General features: G+C 32.4%; 3 protein-coding genes and 1 long non-coding RNA gene across 4 annotated transcripts; 2 read left to right on the top strand and 2 right to left on the bottom strand.

Moving 5' to 3' along the window:
- Positions 1-393: 393 nt before the first annotated feature.
- On the bottom strand, positions 394-3,379 carry LOC139513430 (uncharacterized). Its single transcript, XR_011662444.1, has 2 exons — positions 2,621-3,379; positions 394-1,092 (listed from the first exon to the last, which is right to left on the bottom strand). It is a non-coding gene; the product is annotated as an uncharacterized lncRNA (long non-coding RNA).
- A 1,719-nt stretch (positions 3,380-5,098) lies between these two features.
- On the bottom strand, positions 5,099-16,826 carry LOC139513428 (sarcoplasmic calcium-binding protein-like). The gene is made up of 4 exons (XM_071301901.1): positions 16,712-16,826; positions 8,771-8,861; positions 7,312-7,345; positions 5,099-5,840 (listed from the first exon to the last, which is right to left on the bottom strand). Exons 2-4 carry the CDS (start codon positions 8,797-8,799, stop codon positions 5,301-5,303), a joined length of 603 nt encoding a protein of 200 aa, XP_071158002.1. The 5' UTR covers positions 8,800-8,861; positions 16,712-16,826; the 3' UTR covers positions 5,099-5,300.
- Positions 8,830-13,715, top strand: LOC139511083 (sarcoplasmic calcium-binding protein-like). Its single transcript, XM_071297655.1, has 3 exons — positions 8,830-8,844; positions 12,256-12,301; positions 13,165-13,715. The coding sequence occupies exons 1-3, from the start codon at positions 8,830-8,832 to the stop codon at positions 13,713-13,715; spliced, it is 612 nt and encodes a 203-aa protein (XP_071153756.1).
- Positions 12,265-23,894, top strand: LOC139513429 (sarcoplasmic calcium-binding protein-like). The gene is made up of 3 exons (XM_071301902.1): positions 12,265-12,301; positions 22,866-22,920; positions 23,217-23,894. Coding segments are annotated over exons 2-3 (552 nt in total). The 5' UTR covers positions 12,265-12,301; positions 22,866-22,919; the 3' UTR covers positions 23,768-23,894.
- Positions 23,895-24,103: the final 209 nt, after the last annotated feature.

Here is a 24,103-nt window from a genome sequence, read left to right as displayed (position 1 = left end):
TTTATTTTTATTCATTGATTGCATTCCTGGTCATATTATAATTCCTGGTGTGGCGCAGGATATGTTAACCCTTCTGGAGCCCCTGGGGTTTCTTTCTTGTTGTTCATTCTTTGGTTTTCAATGTTGTACACATGTATAATGATATTTGTCTTAAATGTCCTTTCATATGTTAAACCTCTCTGTAACCGTGTTCACAAACGCCGTAATTGCGTTTTATACACCTTGAATCATTAAAAAAATTCAAAAAATAAAAATGCTAACAACCATTTAAATTCAAGACTGTAAAAGAGAGGCGAAAGATACCAGAGGGACAGTCAAACTCTTAAATCGAAACTGACAACGCGATGGCTAAAAAAGAAAGATATGCAGGTCAAGGAATACAACGAAACTAAGTTCGGTTTTTATTGTTTATTCAGTTACTCCCATTCTTAAGCGCAACTGATATACTATCGATGAATGTTTATATAATCACTCTGATTTGATTTTCGGTTTATAGCATAGCATAGTGATCAAACATGTGAATATCTGAGGTCATTGTCACATACATTCCATTAGTCCAGCTTCAATGGTGTCCATCACTGTGTCTGGCTTTGTCGGGTCATCATTAGTCAGAAAGAAAAGCCAAACGTTGATAAATTCCTTGATTGGAATAGAGTGGTTAGCCGATTCATAAAGTTTGAAGGATTTTCGGAGAAGTTCTTCATTATCATGACCTAATGCCTTGAACCCTTTCACATAACTATCTACCGATATTGAATTAGTTTTGTCGGTATCTAGAATTTTTAGAACTTCTTCTTGACAATTTTTCATTTTGTCAATGAAAGCATTTTTGTTCAATGTGTATTCATATTCAAAATCTTTGATTAGTTCTTCTTCTGTAAGAATTTCCCTGCCTTTCAATATATAAACAGTCCACCATTTTTCGATATTATCACAGGCTAATTTGGCATCCTCTTCTGAAAGACCTTCTACTATTGGGAAGTTTTTGATCATTTGTTCCACATCTGCATGCGTTATGAAACTGTCTTGGTTGACGTCTAAAATTGTGAACCAAATAGACCATTTGTATTTTAAAAACTCCATTGTTTAATCCTAAAATGAATAAACCATTACCATCAATACATTTCTTACGTATCCCAATTACATGAAGAATGGGTCTGTAAATCTGTAAAAGTGTCTAGAAATCATGGAAGTAAGAATATAGGCATCAGCCTACATGTTTATGTCGATGACGATACATTGAAACACTTAAGCCATTAGAAAATACATGTTTTTCTGTGAAAGAACCAACTAGTCGATCAATGACAATACAAGAACAGAGTTCTGATGTCTCCCGCGTTGCACATATTATACTATCCAAGGGCAATAACACTTTTTGTTCAGAGAAATGAAGGCTTCAGGGCAAATGCAATGTAATTTCCGTTATAATTAATTTTTCCTAGGGCATTACAATTTCAAAATATTTGATCAGCACTTATTTTTAGAAGTGTCGAAGACATTGCTGATAAAAACCTATGATACAACTCAAAAAATCGGTCTAGAATTGTAAACGTGGGAGTGCTAACGATGCAATTTTCTTCGTAAATTTGACGGACGCCATCACGAGTTGGTTGACCGTTATGGAATAACTGTTTCACAAATGATATCGGATATGTTCCTAACGTCGAAACTACAACCCCCTTCCCTTTCATAAATGTGACCTACCGAATTAGACTATTTACCAGATTTGTTATATCATAACCAACACGATGGGTGCCACATGAGGAGCAGGGTCTGCTTACCCTTCCGGAACACCTGAGATTACCCCTTGTTATGGTGGGGTTCGTGTTGTTTATTCTTTAGTTTTCTATGTTGTGTCATGTGTACTGTTGATTGTCTGTTTGTCCTTTTCATTTTTAACCATGGCGTTGTCAGTTTATTTTCGATTTATGAGTTTGACTGTCCCTCTGGTATCTTTCGTCCCTCTTTCATATAATAATCTATGTAAAGGGCATGCTAGTAACTGGTTTAAATAATCTATAGGCACTGATTTTGGAACTCATCCAAAACATTGTTGATATAAAGCTGATGTATTTAAAAAATTCTGGTAAGAACTGTACATGTTAGAGCGCCAACAAGACCTGACGAATGGACACACAGACGGAGGGGTGCGTTCGCAGGGGACAAAATTTGTACGTTTAATGTGTTTAAGAGGGTGTAATTGAGGTATAGACAGTATCTTATGTTTGATGGATATTCACGACACTTGCTATTCTGTATATCATTTACACACACAATGAAAGAAATCGGAATGTCAGGGAGAAACAGTCAACTTTTAACGAGTAAATAACTTACTGAAGAACATATTCATAATGGTTAACAAATTACACAAATCACCAGTCGTTAACTTTTATATGTTATCATTTATTGTCAGCATTAATAATATCCAACTTATGTCTCGGCATTTTATGAACTTGATTATTCAGAAATTAACATCAAATGTTCATTAATATAGAATAAAACATCATCCAAAATAACCTAGTCTGTATGTGTATTAGTCTTCTTTCAGTTCTTCAAGAGAATTATGCTTGATAAATTTTAAGATTCAGAAAATAACATAAAATAAATAAAAATTGCTTACCTTCTTCCAAAAAAGAAAACAATGAATTGGATGCCTAAGTAAATTTGGTAATACAATATGTGCTGTTCTAAATAAGATAAAAACGCAGTTGTTTTGAAAGAGAAAAAAGTTATAAGTGCATAAAAGTAGGATATGTCAGTCAACTTTTACTCTAATGGTTAGGGAAAAAAAGAACTGTCAAGTGTCCGTGCGAAATAGTGTTATGAGGTATCATCACGTATACGCTGAAAGTGGGAAGGAACATTTAGCTATAAATGGAAGCGACTGTTGTGACGTTTTCAATTCAGTTCTTCAAGAGATTTATGCTTGATAAATTTTAAGATTCAGAAAATGACATAAAATAAATAAAAATTGCTTACCTTCTTCCAAAAAAGAAAACAATGAATTGGATGCCTAAGTAAATTTGGTAATACAATATGTGCTGTTCTAAATAAGATAAAAACGCAGTTGTTTTGAAAGAAAAAAAGGTATAAGTGCATAAAAGTAGGATATGTCAGTCAACTTTTACTCTAATGGTTAGGGAAAAAAAGAACTATCAAGTGTCCGTGCGAAATAGTGTTATGAGGTATCATCACGTATACGCTGAAAGTGGGAAGGAACATTTAGCTATAAATGGAAGCGACTGTTGTGACGTTTTCAATTTAAATGAACGTTACCTATGTATTAATGGTAAATTGTTAAGTCAGGGATTTCGTTACCACAAATAACTTTAAGCCTTCACTAAATTGTTTCATAGATGTAAATATTTGGTTTTGTAGTTTGGTTTGCTTGTAGAAAAGTTATTTCAAACGGGAAAGCACATTCTCATATTTACGGACATGTTGTTGACCGGAAACTTTGAAAAACGATCATGGTAAACTTATCGATCCTTAAAAATAAAATTATTCTACAAGTTATCTGTTGAAAACTGTAACTCGTTCTTTGAATATTGTTTTAATAATTGGTATTTATATTGATTTTGTTTTCAGTAAATTGAAAGCAAACTGAATACTATTGTCATATACAAATACACATTCATGACTACAATCTTCGATACCTATCTGTATCTTGGCATTGCACAATATTTATTCTCTGACTGTTCATGACGTCTTTTAAACTAGATCCATTGGATGTTTGATGTAAACTGATTGATGATTTAGTCATAGATGCATGAACTTTTTTATGAGTTGTTATTGAATTTGAACTAGCTGTCAATAACTGCAAGTACTCTCAGATCTGTTCTTGGTAACTTTTGGTTGTTGGGATGTACTAATATCCGGCCACGTCCATTCTGTGTTTTTGTTAGATGTATTTCTATTTATATCCATCCAACGAGTTAGGCCTTTTTCAACGGATTTTTTTTTATAGTTCGTTCTTATGTTATACTGTTGCACCACTGTTCAGGTTGGTAGGAGGGTTGGGCGCCCACTAACATGTTGAACCCCGCCACATTCTAAATGTGCAGGTTCCAAGTAAGAAGCCTGTAATTGAGAGGTTGTTGTTTGTTGCTGCTTATCATATGCGTTGGTTGTTTTGTGTTCTGATGCACACCTGTCCCAGGATTAGGGAAGGGTTTGACTCCCACTAAGTAGCCTGTAATGGAATGCAGTGGATGTCGTTTGTGTTTATGTTACATAATTGTTTTCGCTCATTATTTTGTTCATAAGTTAGGCCGTTTGTTTTCCAGTTTGAATTGCTTTACATTTGTCATTTCGGTGCCTTTAATAGCTAACTACGCGGTATGGGATTTGCTCATTTTTGAAGGCCGTACAAAGTGACCTATAGTTGTTTATTTCTGATCATTTGGTCTCTTGTGAAGAGTTGTCTCATTGGCAATCATACCACATCTTTTGTATTAAAACTGCGATTTTGCAAAGTCAAAAAATCTTTTATAATGAAAGAACACTGTGACGACAAATCTTAATCGATGAACAGATGCATTATAATTGTTTTGATCAATTATAGGATGGACTGTCAACTTGTCTGGGCCGGACAGTATTGATGAAAATTCATAATTATTGTAAGGGTACTAAAATTTGTTCCTCATTCATACTCGAATAAAAATGTATTAAACAACACACAAATTCAAATATACGTTTGAAGCAGGAAATTAATTTAAAACTAATATGGTACACTAATCCGACGTTTGCTGTATATACATTTTTACATGCATCATACCATTTTACAATTACTGAATGTAGAAACTATGCGTAATATGTCTCTTAATACACCTCATAAAATGTTACATAACAATCGAGAATAATCATTTTATTATTAAATGCTATACTAGCCTTGTTTGAGACGAGGACTTTGTTTATCATAAATTACTTTTACACTTATGGAAGTTCAAGGTTTGTGAATGAAGTATATGCAACTATCAAACGTGTAAGTTTCCGCACTAGAATGGTAAATTAACAGTAGTAATGATTTATTTCCGAAACTGTAGGAAAAAACATAAAAGCGGGTTGACACAAAAATATATAAGATAAACACTTAAAAAAGAATAAGTAAAAGGGTTTATTCTCAAGAGAACGAAAACTACAAATATGACTAAAAGGCAACAATCAACATCAAACATCAAAGACAGGGCTATATTGGTATACATACTAGTATATACATTTATCAATAGTTCAGGTAAGTAAGTAAGTTAATTGTTTATTATAACTTAAAACGTTATTTGTATTGGTTTCACTTGCTTGTTCTATAGAAATCCAGCCTCATACGATTTCAATACCGGGTCCGGATTGGCGGAATCAGTACTGGAATAAAAAGTAACCCAATCAGCTTCATATTGCTTAACAGGAATGGCACCATTGGTCGGTTTGTAAAGTTCAAAAGACTTTTGAAGTTTAGCCTCATCTTCATGACCCCATACTTTAAAGGCTTTGATGTAATTGTCTAATGTGATAGATTCTGTTTTATCTGTATCGACAATTTCTGCCACATCCTTAATGACAGCCTTCATTTCAGTGACAAATTTCTCCTGGTCGTCGGTATATTCCTTTTCTAGACGACAAAGAAAATCTTCTTTTGTAAGGGAAGTTTTACCCTTCAAAATATATTTCTCCCACCATTGTAAAATTTTCTTAGCTGCAAGTTTCCCAGACGTTTCATCTAGATTCTCTTCACCTGGGAAATCACCGGCTGTTTGACCAACGTCGTCCCTTGTTATTAAACCGTCATGGTTTACATCTAGAAGAGTAAACCAATAAGACCATTTTGTCTTTAGAAAATCCATTTTCTGCAAAAGTAAATGTATTTTATGTGAAATTTTGTCGAAAAGTACATGTCAAGACGTAAAAGAGGAAATCCATTGGACATTTCCAAAAACGATTTAGCTGTTTACCCCAAAAAAAGACAGATGTAAACTAACCTTGAAATGATAAAAGAGGATAATTCTAAAAAAAAAAAAAAAAAAAAAGAAGAACATGAAACAACTATTACCACAAGAGAATTATCCTAAGAACCAATAGAGCCTCTTTTTCAATATTTTTACTGTTTGTTTTAACCTGCATATTAAACGACTATTTTTAAACTAGAGACTCCCAGGAGTCTGAATTACTAATTTTGTAAAATGAACCACATTAATTAAAGTCATAACAAACAATTTATTTTTAGAAACTGATGATCACTGTCGTATTAAAAAGACAATTAGTCCAAAAAAGACTTCACTCACGGTTTATTTCATTTTTTTGTAGATTTTTTCTTGGCTTTAACACATATTAATTGCCTGTTAATTGAAAATAATGAAAAGCGCAAATATCGACTTAAAGGGAATATCAGGAGATTTCAGTAATATAAACATATTTGAAGATCTTATCTTAATGTTCAGTGAAGGATCTAAAGTGGACCGCTGTTGTGATCACTTATCGCTTCACGGTGCGAAGCAATAGATGGAACGGCGGACCAGTTTAAGAAGGATCAATGGTGGGGGTGGGGGAGGTGTTCCACTCCTTTCTGTTTGACAAATTATGCTTTTGTATGGGTGCATAAGTTGGAACCACTCCTTTCTGTTTGACAAATTATGCTTTTGTATGGGTGCATATGATTGGCATGGTCTTTTAATAAAAGAGGGACGAAAGATACCAAAGGGACAGTCAAACTCATAAATCTAAAACAGACTGACAACGCCATGGCTAAAAATGAAGAAGACAAACAAACAACAGCACACATGACACAACATAGAAAACTTAAGAATAAACAACACGAACCCCACCAAAAAACTAGGGGTGATCTCAGGTGCTCCGGAAGGGTAAGCAGATCCTACTCTACATGTGGCACCCGTCATGTTGCTTATGTGATAACAAATCCGGTAAATAGTCTAATTTGGTAGGTCACATTCATGAAAGGAAAGGGGATTGTAGTTACGACGTAAGGAACATATTCGATATCATTTGTGAAACGGTTATTCCATAACGGTCAACCAACTCGTGATGGCGTCCGTAACATTTACGAAGGGATGATTTCAACTCTTGGTTTAATAGCTTCCTTGTGAGAAGTATGACTAAAAAATTGATAAGACAAAAAGTCCCAGTATATAAGTTTACAGTAGTTTGAAAAAATAAGAGGAGTTTCTTGATTTTTTTTTAATTGATTTTACACTTCGGATATTATTCTTTGCATGGTGTAATTAAAATTAATATTATCTAAATTTTGCAAAATAAATGTACGTTCCCCGACGGAAAATAATAATGAAAATATTTCTATCTTACCTTCAGATGTAGTTCAGACTTTTGTTTGCAGAACCTGTTGAAATGTGATAGAAATTAAAAAAAAATAATGTCAATCACGAAATGTAAACATGTAAACTCTTTCAATTGATTGTGTTTAGTGAGAAAATATGCATTATGTAGTTGTATTTTAAAATGTCGTTGAATTAGGTCAGGGAGGGGGGCTGACAATATAAAAAGGTCATTATGGACAAATTTATTGAGCACCAATAAAAGTAATAACGAAACGAATTATAATGTGTACAAAATTGCACCAAAGTGTTGGATCGTGACAGACATAAAAGCTCAATTCCTGTGGGTTTTTTTTCTATTGATCATTATCTAAACAATCATTTTGGTTTGTCACCAGCACTTATTTGTTCGACTTATGTCGTCTTATTTCAAGATATTCAACGAATTCGTTATTTCTGCATGTGTCTCCTTTGTTTCAATTTTGCAATGCTGATATGCATTTATTCTTAATAAACCAACCCAATGCTGAAAACAAACGATTTATTCCCCACTACATTTCAAATTAAAGGTTGCATGAATGCGTATTCAAATGAGATGAGTTATTGACTTGCAAGCATATAATATATTCGACGATCCTTATTTTGCCCGCTGAATGTGACATAATTGAAACAAACTGCTTTTAGCAAAAAGTAAAATCACAAAAATACTGAACTTAGAGGAAAATCAATGCGGAAAGTCCATTATCACATGGCAAAATCAAATAACAAAACGCATCAAAAACGAATGGACAAGAACTGTCATATTCCTGACTGGGTACAGGCATTTTCAAATGTAGAAAATGGTGGAATAAACCTGGTTTTATAGCGCTAACCCTCTCACTTTGATGACAGTCTCATCAAATTCCGTTATATTTACATTGATGCGTTAACTAAACAGACACAATAAATAAAATAGTCAAAATATGGATACATCAGTCATCATCGTATAACAATTCCAACAGAACACAAAAACACATCCACCTACAAACACATATATTGATTTGTGTGTCTGGCGTAAATATTGTTTTTATATTCCGGTTTTATAATTATCGGATACAAATAAAATCATAGCTTTTGTTGTAATTATGATTTACGCTGTAGTATTTTAGAATTCAAATATGACAATTCAAGTCAAATCGGTGATGAATTTGACAGCTTATTCCCTTTTAATTGACACCATGTTAGTGTGATTAAAAAAAAAAAGAAACAAATTACATTTACAACTTCATTAAAACTATTCCCAATTATACAGTACAGTAAGGTGTATGTCTGATGTGAGATTAAACATTAGTTTGACCTCTGCAAACTAAAGCTTCTGAACTAAGATAGCTATGTAAGCAAATTTGGTATCGAATAAAATAGTAGAATAATTTGCATAATTCATGATATGTTTGACTTGCCAAAAGAGAATATGTACAATGCAATTTCTTGCAAAGAGTACCTGTACCTACATCTCGTACGCTTTTGGGACTATTTCCATTGTATCTGAATTGCACCAGCTTATCACGGAATGCAGTTGTCGAAGGTAAGATAAACCATAATCTGAATTGAACATAAGATGAAAAGATCAGAATTCAGTATTTGAAGCAAGTTGTTGCATGAATCATTAGTTTGATCAAAACTGTATGTCATACTGGACAATTCCTTACACTATTCCCCATTCAATAATATCATACACGTATTTTGGTAAAGTTAACACGGATCAATTGCTAGTCTCATTGAAAATTTAGAAAATTTGCAAATCAGTTTTGTCTTTGAATTCTATTGACAGACTTTTTTTCTGAATTGCTATTACTTAAGTCGTTAGTATAAGTTTGACTATTTTAAAGCTGAGTGACAAACAGACGTCAGCTATCGGAATTACTAAGACTTTTTTCTAGTATGATTGTTATTTCGCGTTCTGTGCCGTCTGTGTTGTTGGCTAGGCCTTAAATGAAAGGTTTATTTTTGAAGTCTTTAGATGCTTTTTAAAGGTTTTGAACAAGGTTTCGTTGATATCTATCAAATGTCATTGACATTCGACATAAATTTCCCTCACGCCAGCTGTTTTAACGTGTCCTTGGATTTTATTGTTGTTTGAATACATAACACAATATAAAATTTATTTATTCGCTTAAGACTTGTCAGTATTAGACACTTAACTATATGCTACACAAGTTCATGTAAGTAATGTTCTTTTATTTCGTTATTTAAATCACTGTTAATAGTCTTTGTTAATGCTTTATTTTTCTAATTTAAATATAAAATATATAAAAAAAAACTAAAGACTAAAACGTCTTGCCGTTTGGTAATGCAATTTCTAAATTGTTTGTTTGTCTTACATAACTGGCCTTCTGATATAGTGTTCTACCAAAGACACTTTATGTTATTATTGTAAGTCATATTGCATTTTTATTTTGAACTTGCGTGTATTCAAAATTAGTTGTCTCAACGATCTCGTTTTAAAATTTTACGGTTTAAATAATGACCCATATCAAATGTCTTCCATTTTAATTTTATAACAATGTTTGAATAGTTCAGTACAAATAAAGACAACAGTAGTATACCGCTGTTCAAAATTCATAAATCGATAGAGAAAAAACAAATCTGAGGGAAACGTATCAAATATAAGAGAACTACGACACAACACCGAAACGTAACACACACAGAAACGAACTATAATGTAACAATGGCCATTTCCCTGATTTGGTACAGGGCATTTTATGAAAAAATGGTGGGTTGAACCTGGTTTTGTGCCATGCCAAACCCCCGCTTTAGTGGCAGTGTTAAACTATAACATTAAAACACGACAGGGCTACAATAAATAAACAGAATCATGGGAGAAAATATTGGACAGAGAAACAAACGAATACTAAAATAATATCCATCAAAAGGTAACAGGTTAAAAAATAGTTTTATACGCCAGACGCGCGCTACGTCCACATAAAACTATGCTCAGATGTAAAAAGTTTGAAAGCCATAACAACTACAAAGTTGAAGATCGCCGAAGACCAAAAGTTCCAAAAAGTTATGAGACCAGGGTTATCCGCCTGGGACAAAACATCATTATTATCAAGAATAATACATAGTTTTGCAAACAGTAAATTTTATAAAATGACTATATAACAGATATACATGATTAAACTGAAGTGTAACAAAAACGAATCAAGTTATCTTGTTGTAATAAGAAAAACATATTTTAATCTAAAATTTAAAACATAATTCTATATTCACCAAAGATATCTAGTTTTAAAACCAACTCGACAACATTTAATAATTGCTTCAATTAAAAAATTGTTGAAGGGAGATATGGAAAAATGTGTGAGAATTTACGTCTCGTACCAAGACCTTGTTGATAAATTTTCGTATCAAATTCACAAAAAAATAAATGTGTATAGATTCAGCGTACTAACGTTGTTTATCATCTTAATAATGTGTTATATTGTTCTTTTATTTGTCTTTGGTCTATTATTAGCTAATATAACTTTTACTGTTTGATCTGTTTTCGAGTATATCAATCTGACGTGGCTCTGTACTTTTAAACATCCCGTCATTATGTAGTTGTTCTATTATAATACCATTTTGTTTTTGTTTAATTATAATTTAAAAATACTTAGAACGACAGAGTAATTTTATATCTCTCCCTGTATGACGTCTACATTCTGACGTTAAACACGGGACTGTACACTAGAGTTGATGTGAACCTTGTCATTCAGTCACATGACCTTAATCCTTTATGGATAGATTTAAAATACTCATATTAGTAACAACGAATGTGGTTGTTAAATTTGATATATGCTATTTTGTGCTTCTTTGTTAAATATTTGTTTGTTTTAGTTCTAATTGAGATTGTGACACGGTGATGACTGCTGTACCCTTATTTTGACAATTATGACTACTATGTCTGTTTTGCTCATGTATCGTTGTAAATATAACGGAATTTGATGCGACTGTCATACACGTGTGTGGTTGAGCGCTATAAAAACAGGTTCAATCCACCATTTTCTACATTTGAAAATGCCTGTACCAAGTCAGGAATATGACAGCTGTTGTCCATTCGTTTGAACAGCGGTATACTACTGTTGCCTTTATTTATCATTTGATTTTTCCATTTGAATTTTCCTCGGAGTTCAGTATTTTTGTGATTTTAAGTTAGGGTATATAAATGTTGAAAATATGCCGTACAGCCTTATGATTTGACCTTTCAATAAAATAGTAGTGCATATCAATATTCTATTCTATCAATTCTAGGATATAATTATTCACGAAACTTCATAGTAAATGTGGCACAGTTTTAGCCGTAAAGGGAAGTTGTATGGGGAATTGCATTGTCTACATTCACATAAATGCAACCTATAAATACTATTATTTTGAACTACACATTAACTGCTGTGTATAAAGATTTCTTTCAAACGTTTTGATATTCTACCGATAATAAAAACGGTTTGAGCTAACAAGTATACACTTTTCTACATTGGTTAGAGGTATAGGGGGAGGGTTGAGATCTCACAAACATGTTTAACCCCGCCGCATTTTTGCGCCTGTCCCAAGTCAGGAGCCTCTGGCCTTTGTTAGTCTTGTATTATTTTAATTTTAGTTTCTTGTGTACAATTTGGAAATAAGTATGGCATTCATTATCACTGGACTAGTATATATTTGTTGAGGGGCCAGCTGAAGGACGCCTCCGGGTGCGGGAATTTCTCGCTACATTGAAGACCTGTTAGTGACCCTGCTGTTGTTTTTTATTTGGTCGGGTTGTTGTCTCTTTGACACATTCCCCATTTCCATTCTCAATTTTACTATTATAACTTTAAAAAAATGATGGCCTGGCTCATATATATTTTCTTTTATTTCACAGAAGTCAAAGGACATGAATACAATTGTTTACTTTTTTAACTTTTACCAAGTCTTTGTTGTATAATACTGACTGTTAGTACTTGTTTTATTTTTTTAACAGATAGAAAACACTGCTGTGTGCTCAAAGTCAATCACTATCACTTCGAGTAAGTATTTATGCATTGTCAAATAGTACATTTGGATGCGTTTCAACTTCACTTATAATACATGATGGTCTTGAAGTATAGATTCGACTTCTAGGTACTAGGTACTGACATTATTTATCATATATTTTCCGTGATATAGATCCCGTTTTTCTCCTTGTATATTTTAAACGTTTTTTTTACTTATGATCTGGATTGTTACTTGTCCTATGCTCAGTTTTTATTTCTTGTCCTTTATAATTGCTAACATACTTTTCCTATATGACATTTTTGGTTTCTGTATTGAAACAGCTATACGTTTTTATAGTGATTAAGATTATATTACAATGAACATAGCTGTAACCCAATTTTTGACGTTTTGATCTATTATGTCTGTTTTTTTGTTTTACTCACATATTGCTGTCAATATAATCAAATTATATGCGACTGTTTAGGGAGAGGCTAAATCAGGCTAAATCCACCATTTTCTATTTAAAGAGCATGTACCAAGTCATTAATTTTCCATTCTTTATATGCGTTTGAGCTTTTGATATTTTTTGATTTTTTCAATTTTATAAAGTACTTTCTGTTATGAATTTCACTTGGAGCTATCTTTTCTTATGACAACTATTTTATTACTTTTGGAGAAAGAAACTCTGAAAGGGAAATATTAAGCATTCAAAAAGGATTCCATGACATTATATGTCAGCTGTACAACTTAAATGACAAAACTTAAGATTAATTTAAATTGCATTTTCAGATTTTAATAACATGTGTCGTCCAAAAACGATGGCAAATCAAAAGTTTCTGGTTGTATCTTTATCTCTTTTTTTTTTTTAAGTTTCATTACTTACAAATAGAAAAATATCTCTTTTTTTGCCATACAGTGTCTTCTGGTAACATAGAGTTCTTGCGGGAAAAGTGGAGTTACTGGTTTGACTCACTGGACGTAAATCACGATGGAAAAATCACAAAGGCGGATGTCGACTTTACGCTCAAACAGTTTCCTGTTGTGGAGGGTCTCAGCGAAAAAGAAGGAAAACTTGCTGATGATCAAATAGAGAAATGGTGGAATACATATATTCTCAGAGGAAAGCATGAAATTTCAAAAGAAGAATTCCTTGATGACTTCGAGAAAGAATATGCAGAAAATAAAACAAATTTCCTGGAGACAATTAAATCATTATTTGAACACATTTCAAATGTAATCGATACCGACAAAACTAAAATGATTTCTTTAGACAACTATGTGAATTCTTTTAAAACTTTAGGCCATGACAATGAAAAAGTACTTCAAAAAGCATTTGAGCTTTACAAACCAAGCCACGGCACAATTCCGATCCAAGAATATATTGATGATTGGGTTGTTTTTATTGCTAATGACGACCAATCAAAACCTGATTGTGTGTATGATGTGTACAAAAATGGACTTCTATGATAACTATTTTACAAAAAAAGTACGCTGCATGCCATATTCCGAGATGAGTGAGTTTGGTCCGTCTTGTTAACATTTGTAATTTCTATTATTTTAGCATTAAAAGACATTAAAATGACATTAATTTTACTTTGCTTTATTTTCTTTTTTCTTTTTGTATCTTATACTTTTTATTTTATACTAAGAAAATAAAGTACGAAACACAGAAATGGATGAATTTTTGTTGTGCTGACAACTTGTAATTTAAACATATGCCGTGTACTAATTTCAGTACAAGCTACATCTAGTAAACTAGACAAAAATTTTGGAAGCCAAAATTTATACATTTATTCATATCATATGTTGTTTTCAACAGCATAAATATAAATAAGGAACGCAACAGATCAACTAAATGTCAGCACTTTCCCATACAAATTTGTTCCCATAGATTCAGTACTATACTATTTATTTCCTAACCAAAGAAATGTATAATAGCAAAACCAAACCAAACACTGGCCCTAGTTTGGATGGATCCCTGTTGGGCCATCTAACTACAGCAAATAGTGATCTAAAAGAGGGACGAAAGATACCAAAGGGACAGTCAAACTCATAAATCGAAAATAAACTGACAACGTCATGGCTAAAAATGAAAAGGACAAACAGACAAACATTTACACATGACACAACATAGAAAACAAAAGAATAAACAACACGAACCCCAACAAAAACTAAGGGTGATCTCAGGTGCTCCGGAGGGGTAAGCAGATCCTGCTCCACATGTGGCACCCGTCGTGTTGCTTATGTGATAACAAATCCGTTAAATAGTCTAATTCGGTAGGTCACATTCATGAAAGGGAAGGGGATTGTAGTTACGACGTAAGGAACATATCCGATATCATTTGTGAAATGATTATTCCATAACGGTCAACCAACTCGCAATGGCGTCCGTAAAATTTACGAAGGGATGATTTTTGTTAAAAGTTTGGTACAGATTTCAGTACCCACGAGACGAGTTTTTTTATTTTTAGTCCGTTCTGTCATGAAATAAAAGTACCTTTATAATAAATGTTTGAATTAAAATATTGCCGTATTCCTTCCTGACAGTACTGAATATTTCATCAATATGAATAAATATTACAGCATTTTATCAGTTTTTATCAGTTTCCATAATAACTTCTTTTCGGCGTAAAAAAACCGCGTTGGCATTTCAAAGTAAAAACTTCAAAATAAGTGGTTTGTCGTCCTTGTTCAATATGTTTACAATATTTCAGTATAACCCAGTATGTTGTGACATAGTTTGAAACAGAGTGTTTGTTGCTGTTGAACAAAATGTTTTTAAAAAATGTGACAATCGGTGTTATCCTGATTGATAGTTGGAGTGTGTAGGGTTATTGATGGTATATATTCGTTTACTACTTATGATTTAGATAGACAAAAACGGATGAGTGTTCGTATGAAAAGAGTTATATGAACCATATGTTGACAATTATTGTTTGTCTTTATTTGTTCATTGTTTTGAAATTGTGGTTTGTTGTGCTCTCCCAATATGTTTTTTAATTGGTTCTTCATTTAATTTCAGAAACAACTTTGAAAAGTTTCCAATGAATTATTATTAATTTAGAGCAATAAAATCGATACAAAGAGAATCATTAATGGACTAACACGTTCCTTTTAAGTTTCAATTAATTTTCAGAAGTTGTGGTTCATTTATTATCTGGAAATCCTAACAGTTTGAATTGTTCGAACAGCCAAGTATCAATACTCTGGAACAGTAAGAATTAACACGACATAAATCGATCTAAAGCTGTCCTTAGTTATCCAAAATATTCGATTAAAATATAAATCAAATTGAAAAAGGGCGTAAAGAGAGTGTATCTGCACGGAAGAACGCAAAATAAAATTGCCATGTCATGATGAATGAATAAAAACATTTGCTTGCACGTTGATCTATTTACCGATTTCACGAAACACGGTGAATAACGAACCCTTTTCACGACTGCACGAGAAATAATAGTGACAAAACACGTTGCACGAAAATAACCCTTTACCACCCTCTTTAAAGTTTGGAAATACAGTGAATTTTGAATACTTCAAACTATCATGTGACATAAATCAAGAGCATTACATGTAAAAGTGAAATGAACCAAATTGGAATTTAAGAAGTGTTAACAGATCCAAGGAGTCCATTTAAATTTCAACTACTTAAGAGAAAAACAACGGTTCTCTATTTATCATATGGAAAACGAAAGATTGAAGGACGGAGGACAATCATAAGAATACCTGTACTCTTTCGGGCGGGTGTATACAACATTTCTGTGATATAATAACAAGTATAAACTTGAGTTTACCAACTTGAAGATATACCCCTCATCTTGTTTGTTTTAGCAGCCAATTTGGTACAATTTTGTCAAAATAAGCAAAGTAATATTGCTGAAGAATTATTCACCTGCAAGTGGATAATTTGACCTCATTAAATCCGTATTCATGTGACATTCAGTTTAATCCATTGGCTAGAGATTGGATATACATGCATAAGTCGTGTTCAGCCATTAAAAAGAAAAGAATGTCAACATTGAAAGTGAAACAAAGGTAAACAATTTCATTTACAGATTCGACTCACAAGTAATCATTCATATACAGGTGAAAACTTTAATTACTCTATTTTCTGTTTAACCATAAACATGAAATCAAACAGACCTATACAAATCCTATTGCACGATGTCGCAATCTATTTATATTTATGTTTATGTTTATATCGGGTTATGTGACCATCGTCAGTATTGAGAGGTCATCTCAATAGTTAAATAGATGGTGTCTTGACTGAAATACACAAATTCTGATATTTATCATCGAGTACATGCTTTCTTAGCAGTTTTTTCAGAATTACTGTTATTTGGATTTACGTTTTAGTATGTTATAAATCAATAATGAGAATTTGAGACAAATAAGTGAACATGACTTTGACAGCTAGTTCCCCTTTTAACACCCAAAATTTAATTATGTAAACATTTCTATCCTACCTTCAGTTGTAGTTCAAACTTTTGTGTACAAAACCTGCTGAAATGTGATAGAAACTCAAAAATAATGTCAAACCCGATATGGTAACATATAAACTATTTCAACTGTATTTCTATTTAGTTAGAAAACATTCATTTTGTCGTTTTATTTTAAAGGTTATTGTATTAAGTAAGTGAGAACAGTACATGTAAAAGGTCATTGATGACACATTTGCCGAACATCAATAAAAGTAATAACGATATGAATTATGATTGCGCAAAAATGTGCCAAAGTGGTGCATTATGACAGACAAAATCTTGGATCCCGAATAATAGCTCAATTGCAGTTACCGTTTTTTTCCCTCAAATATCTAAATAATAATTTTGGTCTGTATTTATTTTTTTACCAGAATATTTGTATCGGCTTACGACGTCTTATCTTAATAATGTAAGAATTAAATGCCGGGTTATTCAATAAAACGGATATCCTTGTATGTGTCTCCCTTGTTTCATTTTTCAATACGACATGCTTTTCTTTTAAATGAATTTACCACATGCTGAACACATGCAAAACTTTCTCCGCTACAGGCCAATGCCTGAAAATTTATTAAAATGAGTTGAATTAGGGGACGACCATTTGATATTCTGGGGGGGGGGGGGGGGGGGGGGGGCAGGAGGATTTTGAAAATAAATAACTCACCCTTGATTATCACGAAAATAAATGGTTTGTTCTGTGGTAGTTTGAAAATAAATTACCTGACTTGCAATGTATTGAAAATAAATAACTCAGCAGGTCTAATCGAAAGTATGAGATGGCACCAGATTCTTCATAAGCTCATCTTTTTTCCCAAAAACAAGAATGTGTCCAAAGTACACAGATGCCCCACTCGCACTGTCCTTTTCCGTGTTCCAATGACCGTGAAATTGGGTAATTTGGCATTAAAATTAGAAAGATCATATCATAAGCAACAAGTGTACTAAGTTTCAAGTTGATTGGACTTCAGCTTCATCAAAAACTACCTTGACCAAAAACTTTAACCTGAAACTCCCACTTTCATTTTCTATGTTCAGTGGACCGTGAAATTGAGGTCAAAAGTCTAATTTGGCTTAAAACTTAGAAAGATCATCTCATAAGCAACAAGTGTACTAAGTTTCAAGTTGATTGGACTTCAGCTTCATCAAAAACTACCTTGACCAAAAACTTTAACCTGGACGGACGAACGGAACCACAGACGGACGGACGAACGGAGCCACAGACCAGAAAACATAATGCCTCTCTACTATCGTAGGTGGGGCATAACAATTGTCAAATTTTTTTAATAATAAAAGTATAAATATTACTTGAATATACTTGAAATGTCTGAAAATTGGTTTCATTTAATTTGAGGTATATTGTCTCAGGAAACCTTACCTCACTTTTATTTTAACAGGGTCGTAACTACATTGAGGCAAATGCCTCGTGTAGGAAATTTCAAAACGAAACGATTGTCTCCATATCACATTGTGTTCATGGCGAATGCCTTGCAAAAACCAAGTTCTGTTTTCCCTCAGACGTAGCCCTGATTTTTCGGGATCAATGTTTCTTATTTATTTGTCTTTTGTTCGTTGATTGCCCTTCTGTATTTTGTTAGGGTTGCATTCCTTTTGTAATCTAGTAATTTTGTTATGAACTTGATCATGGGTTTAAAAAAACAGCAGCCTTAGACATAACTAAGTGAATTCCATTTTTACTTAATCTGACATGCACTTTGGTCTTCTGATGTTGTCCCTAGAAACTTAAGTCTTACACTGAATTTATACATTTTTTTAAACAAAACTTGTATTTTCAGGTTATGAAAGGGTCTTTGGAACACCCCGAAAGCATGGTTTTGCATCATTTGTTCTATAGCTTCTTGGGCCTTCAGTGGCTGCAAAACCCTTCAACAAAAATTTGCATCGCTCTACTCGGCGAAATATGTTTGCAAATTATAATAAACAAATCATTAAAAAATTGTATATTTTCAAATATCATAAACATAGTTGTGAAAATGAATAATCAGTCCCTTGCTTTAATGAAAAATCTTGCGTCAATAGTGCAGAAAATTAATAATCTGTCCTCTTAGTTTACAAAAATAAATAACCGATCGAAAACGAATCCTCCCCCCCCCCCCCCCCCCCGAATATCAAATGGTCGTCCCCTTTTACATTTATTTGAAACAAGGAAATCGTATTTTAATTTATTGTCCAGTTTGAAGCTAGTGTTCCTGTATGCGATGGTGTCTAGTCTTAAATACGCACGAAATGTTCTGTTTATTATTTCTTTTGCAATCAGGATTTACCTTTTAATATGTTATTAATCAAATTTGAGAATACTTGTCCCATCAATGATGAGTTTGTCAGCTCATTTCGTTTCATTTGAAAACCTTTTTTGTACGATTTTTTTTAACTGAAACAAACTACATTTACAACTACGTTCAAATAAATGTGACACACCAGACATTCACACCATTACCGTAATTCTTAGGTCCAGCATGATATATAAATACGACCATTGCATATAAAAAAAAACATTTGAACTGTCGTAGATATGTAAGGCAATTTGTTATCGTATAAAAGCTTATAATGTGTCATTGATTAATTTCCCTACGTTCATGTTATGTTTGAGTTGCCAGAGACTGAATATGTGTACATTGCAACTTCCCACAGGAAGTACCTGTTCTAACATTCTGTACTCTTTTGGGACAATTTCCTTGTATATGAATTTAATGCAAATTTCAGAAGCAGATTAGTATTATAGGATAGAATCTTGATATGATTTTCTCATAAGGTGAAGTGAACAGACCTCAGACATTTTAAGGCAGCTGTTGTTAGAATTATTAATACTACATTTCATACTAAACAATTCCTTGCATTATTGTGTCCCTTCGTTGTATCATTCCTCATTCTCAATATTAACATACACGTCTTATCGGAAAGATTAAGCTGATCCATTGCTTCCGTTGAAAATTTAGAAAATTTGCAAATTCGATTTGTCTTAGCATTATACTGAATAACTAATTGGAAATTGAGGAATATATACGATTTATATTTGAACAATCAAACAAGGATTTGTACTAAATACAAGCCACCTGACATTATATAACACTTGATATTGTTTTACTGAAGTGGTGTTATTAATGTGTTGCATAAAATCGTCGTTTGACTGCACATTTTTATCCAAGTGATGTTTGTCTATTAAGAAGGTTAAATTATGTAGGGTATTTTCTTTCATATGCTCTTATTTTTATTTTAACTCAATTTGTTAGAAAACAACAAATACAATTGGACCCAACATATACTATTAAATTCTATAAAATATTAAACTATAAAACTTTAAATTAACAATATATTACACAGTTTTGACGGTCAGTAACTTTCATTCACATTCCCCTCGGCAGTTAAATATATATCAGTCGAAATGTCATAACTACAAGTTAACATTAATTATAACATTAATTTTGCATACGCATGACTGAGACTTCTACTGGTTTGAGACGATGTAAAGTTTTAAGTTTAAGACTCTATATTCAAAACTGATTAAAAAACAGTCATAAGATATTTTAATTATATCACGTCAGGAATATGACAGTTGGTATCCATCCGTTTGATGTGTTTGTGCTTTTGACTTGCCATTTGATTAGGGATTTTCCGATTTGAATTTTCCTCTGAGTTCTGTTTTTTTGTGATTTTCTTTTTGCAAACTTTTTTCTAGTATGATTACAATTTCCCGTTTTGTGTCTTCTATATAGCTGACTTGTATTAAATAAGAGGTTATGCTTTGTATTCACAAGAGTCTTTATAAAGGTGTTGAATAAAGCGTCGTTAGTATCCATCAAATGCCTTGACATTCGACCTAAAATTCGCTAACGTTATCTGTTTTAATGTGTCCTTGGATTGTTGTTTTTTTGTTGTTTTCTATAACATGATTGCTAGTATATAAAAATGTTTAGCTTAAGGTTTGTTAGCATTTGACAATACAGCACAAGTTAAAGTAAGTAAATGTTATATATTTCGTATCATGATTTTCATCAGTTTGTGACCCGGATTTATTTTTGATTGATAGATTTATGGCTATTGAACAGCAGTATAATACTTTTGTCTTTATCATAACTGTTAATATCCTAGATTAATGCCTTATTTTTCTAGTTCAAATCTCAATAACTTTTTAAAGTATTTGGACTAAAACGGTAATGGTAATGGATTTTCATGATATGCATGTTTTTCTTACATAAATTGCAAGCTGATATAGTAAACTACCTTCGACAATTGATGTAATATAGTTTAGGGTTATATTGAATCTTAACTTTGAATTTGCGTTTTGGTCCACACAAGTTGTCTCAGAAATGTAAATGAAATGTCTTGGTTTGCTATTTCAGGGTTCAAAATAATGCACCATATCAAATATCTTTGCAAATTATTTAATGATGTTGAAATTTCGCATGTCTCACGATGCTCTCAAAAATTACATTGCTAAACCGAGAAATTATATTGTTAGTTCCTATGCTATCATCTACACATTTCAATTAGCACCTCAGTACTGGAAATTATTGGTTCAACATACTGTGAATAAATGAAGGCTTTATTAGAAATCCAAAAGTGGGAGAACAAAGGGTATCGAGTTAAAGATAGTTATAAGACGAATCATTTTAAATTAGAAACACAATTCTTCATTCAACAATGATCGTCTTGTTTTAAAATGGACTCGACAACATTAATTAATTGTTCCAATCGAAAAAGAAAAAAAATGTATAATTAAAAACCAATTGTTCAAAGAACAATTGAAAGTCTTTCCACATCAAAGAAATTTTGATAAGATAGTTTCTTCTTACTGATGCTATAAATAAAGGTGTAATTATAATTTTGAGTGAAATAAGGGAGATAATATGCTACTTCCGGTGAAATGAATGTCACTTCCGGTCTCATATGATAGCTTCTTTCACACTGATTCCAAAAATATATAGTTTCTATATACTTTTGCATGTAGATTGGGAGATAATTGGCCACTTCCGGTTTGTTGGAAGTCATTTTTAGTCTTCAGTAATCAGTTTATGTATCTATATGACAAAATATATGGATTCTGAGTACTTTTATATGAAAAATTTGCAAAAAAGGCTATTTCCGGTTTTCTCAAGGTCACTTCCGGTAGTAATTTTTCAAGGTCATATGTCACCTAACCATTGTACAAGGTCAAATGGCTTTATAATGAAGTTAGTTGAAGTTAAATTCAAATAACCTCATATCAAGACATTTCAGGGGCACTAACTCTTATAAGATGCCATTAAATTGTATAAGACTGAATGCAGCATATCTTCATTACAATAAAGCAGACATTTTGCAATTGTTCTTTTTTATGTATCTTTCAAAGTGTCTGAGAAAATGCAAAAACAAGCAAAAGTCACAATTGAGAACTTGACCTTGATCTTTGACCTTGACCTCATTTTCTAAATTAGGACATAGGGGCCTCAAATAAAAATATCCCAGGTTTACGGTTGATGAGTTGAAAACACATACCGACAAATTTATTGTGTAGGGGTTGATAACTCCTATAAAATATCATCGAATCGATTCGATCCAAATTAGCCAAAAATTCCTGAGGGTGTAACGAACAATTTGTAAAAGGATTTTTGTCGCTATCTTTTTTTGTTACGAAGGAGATACACACACATGTTAAACAGTGAATAGGGAGATAACTCTTACAAAGAAAATGGTTTGCATTAGCAGGGTAAAATTTAAAAGCGCGAAACAAACATTTATCGCAAGAACAAAATTTGGCGGAAGAAAAAAAAATAATCAGAAGAAAAACAATAAGTCTTTCCACAGAAAAGTGGAAAGACTTAATAAACAAATGTGTGATAATTTATTTATAGTTGCACGTGTTGACAATTATCGGGTGATTTACTAAATACGATAAATACTATCCATTTGTTGGATCCTGCATTATACATATTACTAAGGTGGACTAAAAGAATGCATGCAAAACGGTTGGTTATCTACCGAGAAAAGAAATATGATTTAAAGGAACAGCTATGCTCTAGTCCACCTTCCGAAGGTTATGACCCTGGTACATATTTTTTTGGTATTTCAAGAAAGTCACAATACCAAAATGTTTTTTTTTTGTCTTTTTTACCTCATAATATTTACCACATTTATTTTTTTACAGACTGAAAGCATTGCTGCTTATGCAAAAAAAAAAAAGACAACCACTATCACTACAAGTAAGTATTAATCTATTGTCGATCATTACATTTGGGGTTTAATTTGGAGAGGGCGAGCCTAAATAAAAATAGAATAAATTGAACCAGTCAAATGAGTCCATTCCGTTACATGTTAATTAACAACCAGCTTGAGATTTTTAAATTTGTTAAAACTATAAGCACTAGTCTATTTGATTTTAATGAATAGTGTCGTTCAAAAGTGAAGAAAAATACAATATAGTTATTGTATCATTAGCTAATTTGTTTAGTTTTACTTCATACACAATAAAGCATAGCTTTCTCTTTTTGATACATAGTGACATCTGATAACATAGAATTCCTGCGGAAAAAGTGGAGTTACTGGTTTGACACACTGGACGTGAATCACGATGGCAAAATCACAAAGGCGGATGTTGACTATACACTCAAACAGTTTCCTATTGTTGAGGGTCTCAGCAAAATAGAGGGAAAGCTTGCTGATGATCAGATAGAGAAATGGTGGAATACATATATTCTCAAAGGAAAGCATGAAGTTTCAAAAGAAGGATTCCTTGATGATTTCGAAAAAGGATATACAGAAAGTAAATCCAATTTCATAGCGATAATTAAATCCTTATGCGAAGACATGACAAATATAATTGATGCCGACAAAACAAAAATGATTTCTTTAGATAACTATGTGAAAGCTTTCAAAACTGTAGGTCTTGACAACGAAAAACTACTTCAAAAAGCATTTGCGCATTACAAACCTAGTCATGGCATGATTTCCATCCAGGAATATATTTATGACTGGATTGTTTTTATTGCTAATGACGACCAATCAAAACCTGATTGTGTGTATGATGTGTACAAAAATGGACTTATGTAATAAATCATTTAAAAATGTACTAGTTTGGTACGCTGCATGCCATATTCCGAGATGGATTCATTTGGTCCTTCTTGGTAACACTTGTTATTTTGCATTTTAGCATTATAAAACATCAAAATAGCTTTGATTTAATTTTTGTTTTATTTTGTAAATATTTTATACTATTTATTAAGTAAATAATGTAAGGACGACAAAAATGAAGGTATTTTCCTGTACTTACAGCTTGAAATTTAAACATATTTTATATCCGAACTAATATAAGTACCACCAACAATGTGTTTCTAGTAAACTAGAATATGTTCTACATAGTTTTATATTTACACCTTTGCGTAGGAT

Source organism: Mytilus edulis, chromosome 2, assembly GCF_963676685.1.
Source record: "Mytilus edulis chromosome 2, xbMytEdul2.2, whole genome shotgun sequence".
In the NCBI taxonomy this organism is placed as follows: domain Eukaryota; kingdom Metazoa; phylum Mollusca; class Bivalvia; order Mytilida; family Mytilidae; genus Mytilus; species Mytilus edulis.
The sequence above is the reverse complement of the archived record's forward strand: the minus strand, read 5'-3'. Positions and strand labels throughout refer to the sequence as shown.